The sequence below is a fragment of the Capricornis sumatraensis genome, chromosome 14, assembly GCF_032405125.1.
Source record: "Capricornis sumatraensis isolate serow.1 chromosome 14, serow.2, whole genome shotgun sequence".
In the NCBI taxonomy this organism is placed as follows: Eukaryota; Metazoa; Chordata; class Mammalia; order Artiodactyla; family Bovidae; genus Capricornis; species Capricornis sumatraensis.
In genome coordinates, this window is record NC_091082.1 from 27,680,410 (window position 1) to 27,693,789 (window position 13,380).

Here is a 13,380-nt window from a genome sequence, read left to right on the forward strand (position 1 = left end):
ACCTCTCTATTCATGGAATTTTATATCCCAAAATGAAGATAGAAAATACATATTCTGCCATCCGTGGCCACCGGCTGACCAGGACAGTGACTTGTATGCTAAGACGGTTCTCCCCCGCCCCCCAGCCTGCACTGCATGTGCCTAATAGCAAACATCAAAAGGAATGACTTCTTTTTTGATCTTAGTACCAGCGATAAATCAAATTCAGTGCCACAGACAGGGGGGAAATGCACTACTAAAGGAAAACTCCAAGACTGACAGTGGGACCAGTCGGAGGCATTCGCTCAATCAAGTTTCAGTAAACGATGCCCACCCTCCCTCTCTCCGGAAACAAGATGTAAGCTGTCATGCGCTTACCCAGAGCGAGAAAAACTTACCCAGTCCTGACGTGACCCTAAGTCAAGATGCACTTTCTGCTGACATTTCCAGCGGTGGTCCCAGAGCCCCTCCCACCCACCGAAAGACAGAGTCAATTTCCTTCGTATCTGGGAGTCGGATTCTGCCCGCAGGTGGGCACAGAGAGCTCCTACCGGCCGGCACAGCGCAGCCCTGAGATGAGCCGCACATCTGGGGGTGGGGAGGGTGTCAAATAAATACTCTAGGATCATTTTATTACATCTCCCGAAGCACCTTTCCTGCCTGCCACAGCCAGTAAAGCCCCATGGGCTCCACTGCCAGCACTCAGGGAGCCACATGTCTGCCTAACCCACAGCAGTGCGGAGTTTTAATACTTCTCTGGGGGAGACGCATGCAAAGCGCTAACTAGCAAACTAAGGTTCTGTTAATGAATGGATGTACAGGTGCCATACTTGAGATGCTGGCATCTTCTTCCCAGTTTGCTTTCCAACTATCTGCCCCGAGCAACGTGTTCTTTGGGGGCGGTCAGTCCTCGAGCCTGGCTCCCATGTTGGCGCCATACTCTTCCTCAGCAGGTGAGAAACATACAGGGATGCTCGGAATCAGAGACGCTACCACAGGTGAGAAGTCAGGTAAAGGCACACTGTTTCTGAGTGTGTAAGACAATGTTCTTAGGAACTCTCTACTGGTATTAAAGAAAAGAAAAAAGTTGTCGAAAAAAACGATACTGTACTTGCCGTAACTGCAGACAGAATTCATGTGTTTTTCATCATTGGACACAGCCCATTCGAACACTGAAAACATAGTTGTCACTTTCAATTTGTTTATGGGATATGAACAGCATAGGAGTAAATTCAATTATTATGTGGAATCACACAAAATTGCTGATATTTGACCATTTCTTGACCTAGAAAAATGGCCATTTCATGTGGTTCAACCTAATTTAATTAGAATCCTATTATCTTACTTTCATGCAAAAAAAGCCTTAAGTTTGATTGGGAAATTCCATAACTTTCCTTCTTGTTTTCCCTCAGAAAGCTACCTCTGTGTTTGTTTTTTAATCACTATCAAAATGAGAGATTTTATTGAAGTATATTTCAAGACTTGAGCCTATTAAGATTTGGGGTACACAAGCCTTAGCCATCAAAATTTCACTGGAAACCAAGTTTTGCTCATTAGTCCACCCACTCATTCCATAGAGTGTTTCCTCTAAGGCTTGGCCTTGTGAGAAGCAGCTTGGCAACCGCATAAAACACAAGAGCAAATGCTTCATCCCAAGGGCCAAGAGGACACAGTGATGGAAAAAGACGGGCAAGTCTCAGCTTTGACATTCTGAACTAAAGGACTTGAATTACGGGTGATTCCCGCCCCCCACCCCCCAGTGACTTTGTAAGTTTGCTCAAGACTGAAAGACTTTAGCGGATATCAGCAGCAGTAGCGGCTCTCAGATCAGGTGATATTTAGCGTTTTGCATGTAGTATTGGCGATGTGATGAATACCCTCAGATAAGAAGGGGAAAAGGAGCTGCCACGTGCAATTGACCACAGTGTACTACCTGCCTCCGCCTCCAGCGCTGCTCCTAAGTTGGCCCACTTCTGAAGAAAGTGATCCCACCTTCGTTGGAGGATAGCGCTTTCCTCGGGCACAAATTTTTATTTCAGTTTGAATCTTACACCATTACATTGCCAGTGATGCATTTTTATGTTTACAATTGACATCTTCGTCAAAGAATGAAACCTCTGAGCAATGGCTCAAAAGCATGAAGGTTGCCTGCAGTTAAGTACTTAAATTATTTTACACCTAAACGGAGGCCAGTTGTTTTGAGTTAAAACTTAATAAACCTTAAAAGGATGACCTTTCTTGCACAGAAAGGCCCAGGGTTACAAAAAAGAAACGAACTTTCCAATGAAATATATTTTAAGGAACTAGTGCTGAACAAAGGGCTAGTTAAAGCTGAATGCTTTGTCAATTTATCAGCTTGTGAACATTCTGTTCCTGAATTCCCCACTGCTCCTGGATGTATGGAACGGTGGTGCCTTGCTTAATCGAATACTATTGATTCGAGTGTGTCACAGTGATCTCATTGAGAGTAATCAATAGTAATCCAAAATCAATCAATCTGGCTCTTGCACTATCATTTATCAAATCTGAATACGCCAAATTATTTGTAGGCGTCAAATTACAAAGAAGAGAAAAGGGGAAAACGGGGGAAGTTAATGGTTTATATTGAAGAGCAAGACCAATGTCTTTTTTTTTTTTTTCCTTTAAAATGCACAACTACTTGGCCAAATGCATTTATCTTCTCATTAATGTATCCTAAATTTATAATGAATCTCATTCCATTCTTGGGAAAGAATAAGACTTCTTGTACAGGAGTGAACTGGTTCAGCATAATCTTTAGAAACTTAAAGATGCCCCAGCTTGCGGAGATCACACCAGCATTTTCCAAGTCTGAGTAGCTACGTTTCAAATGCCTGTCATCCATCTGCTGGTAAAAAGGAGACGGGACTGGCATAGGACAAAACTGCATCTCTAAGGATCAGAAATGATGGTTAATGGAATCAGAGTGGAAAAAGGAAGAATTAATTTCTCCAGAGAATGTACACCTAGATGCACCTGCTTATCAAAGAAGCTGCTGTTGGCGCTGAGGGTTCCTTTATCAACATATTCACCTGTAATTTAGTCCAGGTAATAAATCCTTCTATTCATTACAGCACACACTCAAAAGCACTCCTACTATTTAACGTGAATGAAAAAAAGGCCCAGAGTGTCTAAAACATTTACTTTCGCTAATGTAAAAGTGTTGGCATTTTACTTCATTCGCGATAAGCTGGTGCCAGTGGAAGTGATTATTCTTTTCTTATTCAAAGCCTATCAGCATTTCGAAAAGCTCTCTCCATCTTATCAGGTGTATGAACAGCACAGTTACTGAAAACAGTTTGTACGGCTCCTCTCTCTTTCTGCCCAGCTATCTGATAAACCCCCAACTAACTAACTGTATTTACACACAATCAGACAGAAGTTGTATCTTCCGCGCGGCCGCCACATTCCAGTTGGCCGTAGGTTTTTCTGCTGTGACATTAACTTAACAAAAATGTCAGTAGTGAGTACCCCAAACTGACAACAATCAAGAAAACACTATAAAAGCACTCAACTAGAATGCACGACAAACAGAGACGAAAGCAAAACAAATGCGAATAGTTGAAGGCAATCTCTTTGGAATTTGAGGAGGGCAGGGGATAAAGTGTACCATGTGTGTGCAAATCGGGATGAAAATCATGCACTTACCTTTGACCAAAGTAAATGATCTTTTAGCAAAACAGATCAATAGACAGACAGCAATTTTAAAAGAAAATACTGCTGACATGGAGGGGGTTCAGGAAAGTTTCTAAGAACTGAGCACGTATTCCCCCCACATTTCAGTTTATCTCAATGTAGGGCAGAGAGGTTCTATAATATAAGCAAAGTAAGACAACAGACAGTATCACCGAACTTACCCCATAAACCGAAGACAAGATAGAAAGCAAGGCTGTCACATATGGTGACCACATTCTCAGGACAGATTTTCCAATCATTAAAACCCTCATAAATGCTCTAGACATTAAAGTTTTGTTCACTATAAGGAAATAGAAAAATACAAAAAATACAATTTGAGTGTTTAACCTCATCATTTTTCTCATTCTTCAGACTTAACCAACTGAACAGTCCCATATACAGGTACAAAAAAAGAACCATCCTAGAGACTAAGCTAAGGAGATGATCCACTCTCCATTTCTACCTAGTTAAAAAATGCTTTCAGGAGTTTCATGGTTCATTCAAATCGAGAGACATCCCTAATCATTTCTGGGTAGTTCTTCAGAGCATGAAAGACAACAATATTTCCAGGACAGAAGAGAAATATGAAACTTATTTGAACAACTGAATAATAAATTCCTAACCCCATGAAAGAATCTCTGCCTGGGCTTCGGTGCATAAATGGTCCATTTGTTCCTCACCTCCTTTTGCTGAATGGCTAGGAGAGAACAGAAAAAGGCAGCCACATGCTCCCACCTGAGCCCAACTCCTGATTCTGTCTAGACTCCAAGAACAGAATGAGCCTTTCCTCAGATGGGGAGAGCAATAAGATGAATTAGCCAAGTGTGCAGTTCAGTACAATTCAGCTGATGGTTGCCTTTCCATCTGTGACACTATGATCCCAAGACTGGTGAGGCAGGTCTCATTTAAGTCTCTGGCTAAAAGGGGTGCTTCTGTCATTTCTTAGGGCCCAGGACCAACTGTATACAGTCACTTTCTCATATATATTTTTTTCTTTCTTTGGCCATGAACTGGTTATGAGTACAACAGTCCTCCTCAAAATATCTAATCCGTTTTAATAGATCAATGGCTGTAAAGAAAGCATTGATAAGAGTATTTTTTCATTTAGGGAAAAATGAATACAATGTAACGAGACAACTTAGATTTTTTGGAGAAGTTAAAGTGCCACAATAATTTGGAATTATGGAGGGCAAAGAGCTATTGATTGAACAACCTCACATTTGAATTTTTCTCTTAAGTACCTCTGTCTCTATAATTTTTCCTATGACTCACTATTTTTGCTTACACTGAACACAATTTTAGATATTCTTTTCAAAGCAAAATAAATTTTTATAACTACAGACTGTAATAACCTACTAACTGGCTTGAAAAGGACATCTTTTCATACATTTTAGCTTCTATTATATTAAGAAACTTAATGTATTTATTTAATGAGTCCTTTGTTTTTCTCAGAAGGCATTGCAAATGAATAAAATCTTCCTAGAATAGATGAAAAAGGAATTCTCACATACAAAAGTACGATTCTGATCATGGAGGAGAAAAAAATAATTCAGTTCTTCTGCCTATTTTCTGTACATAAGTTCTTGATTTACTTTTTTAAATTTCATTTTTTTAACCTAGGAAACAAACAGGAAAGCACGAGATACCTTTTTTTTTTCTTTCTCAGAAAATATATGCAACATGCAACAAAAAAAGAAATGTCCCAAGGCTTTTGATTTTCCACTTGTTAAAGTCTTTACATACATCACACGTAAGAGCAACTAAGATTCACTCCTTTGGACCTTTTTTTTTTTAAACAATAAACCCCATTATTATCCCTTTATTTCCAAGAGAGTAAAAGAATTTGAACAAGCTTCAGTTACTCTTTTTCTTTTTTTGAACAAAATTCATTATTATCTATCCTTTCTGTAGTCCCACAGAGTTTTAAAGAGAAGTAAGCAAACAAGCTGGTTTTCATTGCCCTTCTACTAGCCATTAATCTCTGATACAATATGAGAATTTATTGGTTGCTTCCCTTTTATTTAGTACCATCTTAAGCAACTGTTTGCGGAGGTGTATGAGGAAGCAAAGTTAAATTGACACGTCTGTGATATGCCTGACAGCCCTTCGTATGCCTAATATTAATTTGCTTTCTTTGGCTAGGTAAGTGCTGCCAAAGCGTATTATATATAACGTGTACTTCCAATCAAAATGATGAAAAGTATATATGCAATTTTGTTTCACTCAAAGCAAGGTGAGAAAGCACAGACGAATGTATATGACAGAGACTGCCTTTAATAATCAATATATAAATTTGCTTTCAAGTTCTCTTTTTACAATGCAATCTGATCTTCGATAGGCTCTCCATGAGTTTAACACTTTAAATAACTCTTTAATAGATTTTAAATGCCAAAAACCAGTGTTTTCATTTATTAGACTGTGTGAAAGAATTCCATATAGCCAGAGGCAGCATTTCTAATGGCTAGTGTTGCATGTTATATATTTATATTCAAATGCACATACAGATCTATGTCAGTATATTGAAATAAGACTTTAATTGGCCAGTGAGAAGCCAATTTATTTAAAACTGTACTTTTTCTTTTATTGCTTTGCCTCAGCGAGTTATCTTCCAAATAAATATACATGCATTGCCATCAATTAAAATGACAAAACATTTGAAATATCAGAACATAAAAAAGCAAGCTTATTCCAGACATTTTAAAATATTTTTTATAAATTAAAAAAGGAGGGGCCTGAAGGTATACATACACAGCACAGATATAATCTATATCTGCTCAATTTGATGGTTTTGCATAGTTGATTAGAAAATACATTTGGAAATACTGAGAAATAGTGTCCAAATCAAAGAAAAAGAAACATCTGGCACTTCTGTAAAGAAAAAGTAAAGAGAAAGGATGTTTGTCATAACTAAATGGAAATTATTTTTATTAGCTAGGTTTCCCAGACTTTGACAGTAGAAATCTAAAATGAACTTGAAACAAGAATAAGATGCCAGGTAAATCCTTCAAAAGGCAGAAGGCTGTCACTTAACACTCTCAGATAATAAAGGAGCTAACTTTCAGCAGATGGATTGGCATAAAGAAACAGCAGGATTTTTTCAAACAAGGAACATTAAATCTGTTTAAGTATTATACAAACATATAAAGGTAGGAAATGAATCTAGGAATTTAAACAACATATGCATTAGAACAAGAATTTGAATAGAAAGAGCATTTGGATAAATGTTTTCTCTCAACACTCACTCAGATTTACTGAGCAAGCACAGACCTTTAAACTTACCTCTGAGAATAAAATTCAAAAATTCACAAACCTATGATGTATTTCAGATGTATATAATGATAATTAATTTTCTATATTTGCTTTTAGCAAAAAAGAAAATGACATATTTATAAAGTGCAGAGAAGTGAAATTTTTATTTTGCATTTATTTAAAAGCTATCATGTTTTCATTAAGATATATCTATCAGGCCCAACTATATAAGAAAACAATGTAGCTAAGAGCTAATTCAAAACTGGTTCTTGGATATGGGCCCAAACCATTAAATTATGTACTTAATACTAGTGGCTTATTTCCTATTTTATATATTATTTATGATTTCTATATACTGAATTTCAAAATGATAATTAAAAATGTATAAAATCAGAAAGAAATTAATATATTAGGTTACCTGTTACCTGTCATTTATACAGCAGCTAAACCAATTTAGTTTAAAATCAGACTTGGTAAATACCTGAAATACTAACTCAAGGTTAAAATGATGCCCAGGAAATTTAACTAGACACTAGCTGATTAGAAAAACACTTGAGATCCACTTTCTTATATAAATACACAAGAACACTCTCAGCAGCACACCTATATTCTACATACATACTTCTTCCCATGTCTATATATGTATTTCACCTGCATACTATACATGCACATAAATGCACACACATGTGTGTAGTATATTCTACAGACTGCTTTGGATTTTAAAGTAGCGTATGCATAGCTATTTATTTACAATGGGAGAGACCATGGACATCCAATACACATGGCTATGGAAATAATAATCAACAGCAAAATATACAAAATGCAGTAAGAGAGAATGTCAAGAGGCAGAGACGCTGGGTGTCATCCCCGGACTCTCAAATACACATACAAGTATGATTGGAGAAAGAGAACCTAAATATTTCACTGTCAGAGAATGTAGAAAACAGCAATTCATTTCTATCTCATGTGCTTTAGGACAATGACAATTTAATACAAGGCCAGTGGATGTAAAAGAGATAAAAACTGAACAAACTGGGCCAGGGCAATCAAAGATTTTCTCCAGAGAGCTGGCTAGGGCCGGAGCTCATATGCACTTACGACAGATCAACACTGTATTGTTTCTCTCTTCCATGAATTTGCTATGAAGCAAAATTCAGAGCAGAGCTTATCTGCTGCAATGACTTGAAACTTCTACTGAGATACCTCAACGCTCTCCTCGTATTTCTAAACGCTTGGTGGGTGATTCTGAAAAGTTTATTTGATATTAATTGCTGTCACAGAAATCATGGCTATCAACTGCCACTTGTGTGACCAAGTATCAACCCTAAGCACAGATTTTGATTTATTTTTATGAAATAACATAAGCAAAGCATTCAGTGCCGAACAGCACTTAGGAAGTCAAACAAAGAAATATTTTGTTTAGTCACTAGGCTAAGACAAATGTTGAGAAATTTTTCACAAGTGATACGGACTTGAGATTAGGCATTATGCCTACCTTCCAAAAAAAGGGCTTCTTCTTTGTCTGTACTTCTTGAAGGAGTGAGGTATTGTGAAAGTATTGTTAAACAGAGTCATAGAGAAGTTACCTGCCCCCTTTGATGAATAGCACCATGGACCTAAAATTAATTGCAAAAGTATGGCCTGGCTAATGAGATGGTCCTTATCTTTTTTTAGCACAGGAAGCACAAGTATTTTTCTACTGGCTCAATATTCTACAAAAATGCCTAAACTATTCTTAACTCAGTAAAAACATTATTCAAAGACCTCAAAGACACAAAATAACACAAATTCTAAGATCTAGAAAATTTGGAATGAAAACTAATTTCCTGTATTATTTTCTTTCTAAATCTTTATTTTCTTTTTTGCTTTGAAAAGAAGGACAACAGAAAAAAAAATCTTTTCTCTGGCTTCTATTAGCATTTTTTAAAGCTGAATTACAATACCATTCTTTATAAGATGACCAATATATATCACAGGTCAGATTAAATCAAAGAAATATATCAAAGGCCGTCAATTTAGAATTAAAAAAAAAAGAACAATGATGCCGTATTAGGGGGAAAACACTAGAAAAATGATCATCCATGCAAGAGAATTAATGGATATCCACAAGGGCTTTGCTAATAACATGGGTTAATTACCACTGCAACACACTAGGCTCAGTAAATAAAGCAGCAGTGCCATAAACACATTAAGATGAGAAACCATCACTGTAAGAACCAGCCAACACCATCACCCTTGCCTCTAACCAGGAAATGGGAAGCTGATTCCCAGCCCTTTCTGCAAAAGGAGGATTTCTAAACTTACCACCCAGTGTGTATAGGGTAATACATAAATACACTGACACAAAGGGCTAGTGAGACCCAGGGTGTCCAGCACTTACTCACCACTCCCATTCAACACTGATTCTCTTAACTCAGAACACTTTTTTTGCTTACTCCAAGGAGAAAATCATATGTTACATAATTCACACTGTCTGGATATTTCGACCATACGTAGTTTGGGATATGTGGTTATTTAATTTTTAGAGAAACAGAATTAATCTGTTCACTTTAGGGATGTGATGGGCAAGGTTACGAGAATCCACAGCTCAGGAACATTCACCCTAAGTGCAGCCAGTTGTCACTTCCAGCAATCTACAAAAAAATCATCTGAAATCCCCTACCTTTAAGGCTGCAGGTGTTTTCAACAGATTTGTAGAGAAGAAACAGGAAGAAAAGTAACATGAGCTCCATGTCTGCAGTTTAAGTATTCATTCTTTGAAAAATAAACTTAAACAGTCTGTTCATAGTTCCCAAATAATATCACATCTAAAGTGACTTCAGCAAGCTCCTATCTTTTTTAGAAAATTGCCTCCACTCTGATTTAGGCTTTTTGTTGTTGTTGTTATTGTATACATTTTTCCTTCCAGCCTATGTTTATCCCATGTATTTTGACATTATAATATTACTTTTGGATAGTTGTATTTCAATTTACTTTAGCTTTTAACAAGGAGTGATGAGGCAGAGAAAAGAATCAAAACTCTGAAGCAGAAAGAGTAAACCTTACAAAATAAAACTTGCATAGCTCCAAACAGGACTTTTAAAAAAACAAACACAAATCTGCTTAATTTTTGAGGTCTGGATTTTCATGATCAGGTCTGGATTTTCATGATCAGGCTGAAATTCAAATACTAAACTGTTCCCTCCTAGCCTTGCCTGTTTTGGAGTGTTTCAATTGCCTTTCCTTCTTCCAACAGCTGTGACAACTGCTAAAACAGTCAGTAAAATTAAGTCCGCTCTATAATCCTGTAGTCAATGTTACATTTTAATCAGAGGTTGAAAGAGAACCGTGATGAGCACACTCATTTAGAATGATTAGACTGACACATATGTCAAAATGAGCAGATATATTATTTTCATCTATTTATGCTATCAGTTATTACTGCTATTAAATGTGAAACAAGCTTTCAAGTATTATGCTCTTTAATGCACTGGCACATTTCCCAAAATTAAAAAAAAAAAAAAAAACATAGTTATAGGTTAACATTTTAGGCTCTCCTAATGGTGGTCAATAAATTGAAGGAATCTTTTCAACAGCCTCCACAGCAGAAATTGTCCAATATTCTCCTCTGAAACTGCATAACTCTGGTTTCATTTCTGTGTATACACACATGTGATGGGGTTTAACCCAGCACAATTACTATGAATATTAATAGCATGTATAAATTCTGTGGTTTATTAATTGAGACAGAGAGGCAGATGCGTTACTAAGCATTAGATCTTTCTGTCTGTCCAGTGAACCACGTAACCATCAGAGCTGCATCCAAACAATAAATCTGTATTTTTTAAAGATGACTTTTAATTGAGCCAAAAAGGAAAGCTAGTTTGAATCTTGCGCCAAAGCCAAAAGGACATGTGTCCTGATTTCATTTAAATGCATCTGCTTTAAGAGGCTTATTGAAACTAATTATTCAAATTAGCTATAAGAAGTTAAATTCAAGGAAACTATTTTACAAAGAAGGCTAGGGGAAGAAGGCAGATTTTTAAAGTTTGTTTTGTTTATTTATTTATGAGAGAAAGTTCTGAATTGGGTGAGCTTGGATAATGCATTCTTCCTGACATGAAGGTGTATTAAATTCTCCAGTGCTACAGCCTCAGGTGTACTAACCTTCAAACTCCACTTGAGTGGGCAGTCCTACCTTTGTTTATTTTTCATTTTTATTTTCACACAATTTAAGGTTTCTTCCTTGGAGCATTTGCAACTGACACAAGCACTGCCTTCCAATCTTTCGGTTCTTCCTAAGTCCATCCCTGGGCTAACATTCCTGGTGTGAGTGTGTATGCGTGCAAGCACGTCTACAGACAGGCATACACACACACACTCAAACATATGAGGAGCCACTGAGACTGCAAGTCACTTTTCATCTCTTGCTTAATTACAAAGCAAGGCAATATGCAGTCACTAAGGACCGCTAGTGGACATCTACCTATAATGCATGACCTCCTCCTCTCGAGGGTTTTATGTTTTCTTCACAATCTAGGGAGAACTGTTTGCCAAGAGCACTCTTTTCAGAATTATAACAGTTGGTATTACTGTAATGGGAAAGCAAAGCCATATAACTGACTCAACAGAAAGAGGAACCAGTGACAGTTACTGTGATAAACTAGTATTTTATCTTAACAGTGGGTTGAAATTAAGTTTATGACCTACTCATTTTTACCCAAGAATGCCTGATTTACTCCTTTTACCCCCTACTCACTTCCCCCCGACCCTGAGCAATACAAATATGTATATTTCCATGGGCATAAAGATAGTCATAAATACGAATGAAACTGCATCTAAGGACAAAAGTACTTTTCTGCATTTTCTGGACATGATACATGAAACAAATCCACAATCTCAGCATCGTCTGTTCAAGGAGAAATTTAAAAAGTCACTACTGTTTCTTCTTTAGTTTTTTTTTTTTTTCTCCCTTTAAATATTTATAGCGTGTGAAAAATCTCATGTTACTTAATGGACTGATTTGTCAGTTAAGTGCTGACTTAATGCTAACCATGCAAATAACATTATTCTAGCCCCGGCTTGCATAGGGCTAGTTTTTAAATTGTTCTCTGAAGGAGAATTAGTAAATGTGCAATTTTGCCTCTAACTCTGAGCGGTAAGAAATGTCGGGGAGCTGAAAATATCTGTCAAGCTGCAAATACATAAGAGGCACTCAATAGTATAAATCATTTTGAATATTGTATTTTAAAACATCTTTCCTTGGGAAAATGGGTCCTAGTAAAAGATGCATTTTAACAGTTCACTAAGCATTTGTGCCAAGTGCCTATTCTTAGCACCTGAATAAGAAGTGACTGTCACACAGCTGTTTTACTGACAGTCACTGAGCTTTGCCTCAAAGGTAACATTGTAGTCAGAGAACAATTCTCGACTTCCTGAATTAGGAGATCACCCTCAACACAAAAGGCACAAGACAGACACAAACAAGCACTCGTGCACACGAAATACCCAGGACATTACCTGATTCAGTGCGCCAAGATCCATTCCGTCCACCCCCCAAACCACCCTCTCCCCCGCCCCCGCCATACACACAAACACGCGCACCCCCACGACGAGTTTTAAAAAGGAAAGAAAAAGGTACCTACTCTTCCTCGTAGTGCAGGGAAAAAGATTCAGGAAGGCAAAGTTCTACCGAATCCATGTGCGACCGGCAACCATTATTTGTGTACCCCCGCTATAAATCAAAGTTTCCTTGACAGAGCACAGTGCAATTAACACAAATGTTCTCCTAGTGACAAGCCTATAGGCACAGCCAGTTGGGACCAGAGCTCTCACACTCTCCTAATCAAGGACTTAAAGCCCCGATTGGAGCTTATTAATATGAAGTAGAGCTTAACATATGCAGTCCCACCGGCCCAGGCGCGCAGCCGATTGGGGGGCGGCTGCCCAATCAGGAGGGAGGCGACGGGAGGCTGCGAGGAGCCGCGGAACCAGGCAGGTACGAAGGGTGCAGAGACGCGACCCGGCTAGAAACTGAGCGCGAGAGAAAAGGGAGCGGGGACCAGAGATCCGGACGCTCCCGGTAGATACTGCGCCAGGCCCGTGCTTGCTTGCTCTTTCTTTTTCTCTCTTCTCTCCTCCCGTGGGAAGCTAGAAAAGAAACCTAACTAATTTAACCCTCCAAGCCCCGGAGGGATCTGTCTTGGGTTTCTCACCCAAGATCTCTTTTTGCCTTGCCCAGAAGAACTCACGCAGACTCTCAGAGTTAATTTGGGAAAGGATTCTGCGGAAGGTAGAGAATGAAGTTTGTCCTGCCGTTGTCTGTGTTTGATTCCACCGGGGAGGGGGCTCCTGCTTATTGAGTGCTGTACTTTCTCATTGATCCGTCATCGTGTTGTCTGTTTCTCTGATCTAGACGGGGCATTTAAAAAAAAAAAAAAAATCCAAGATATGACTTCTAAATTGTTCGGGCATGCGAAG

General features: G+C 38.1%; 1 protein-coding gene across 1 annotated transcript in view; it reads right to left on the reverse strand.

Moving 5' to 3' along the window:
- The window catches only part of ESRRG (estrogen related receptor gamma), a 240,935-nt gene extending 228,334 nt beyond the window's left edge, over positions 1–12,601 (reverse strand). Inside the window, exon 1 of the mRNA XM_068986026.1 lies at positions 12,546–12,601. Within this exon, the coding sequence (XP_068842127.1) occupies positions 12,546–12,601 (56 nt within the window). The remainder of the gene's footprint in view (positions 1–12,545) is intronic.
- Between the last annotated feature and the right edge of the window lie 779 nt (positions 12,602–13,380).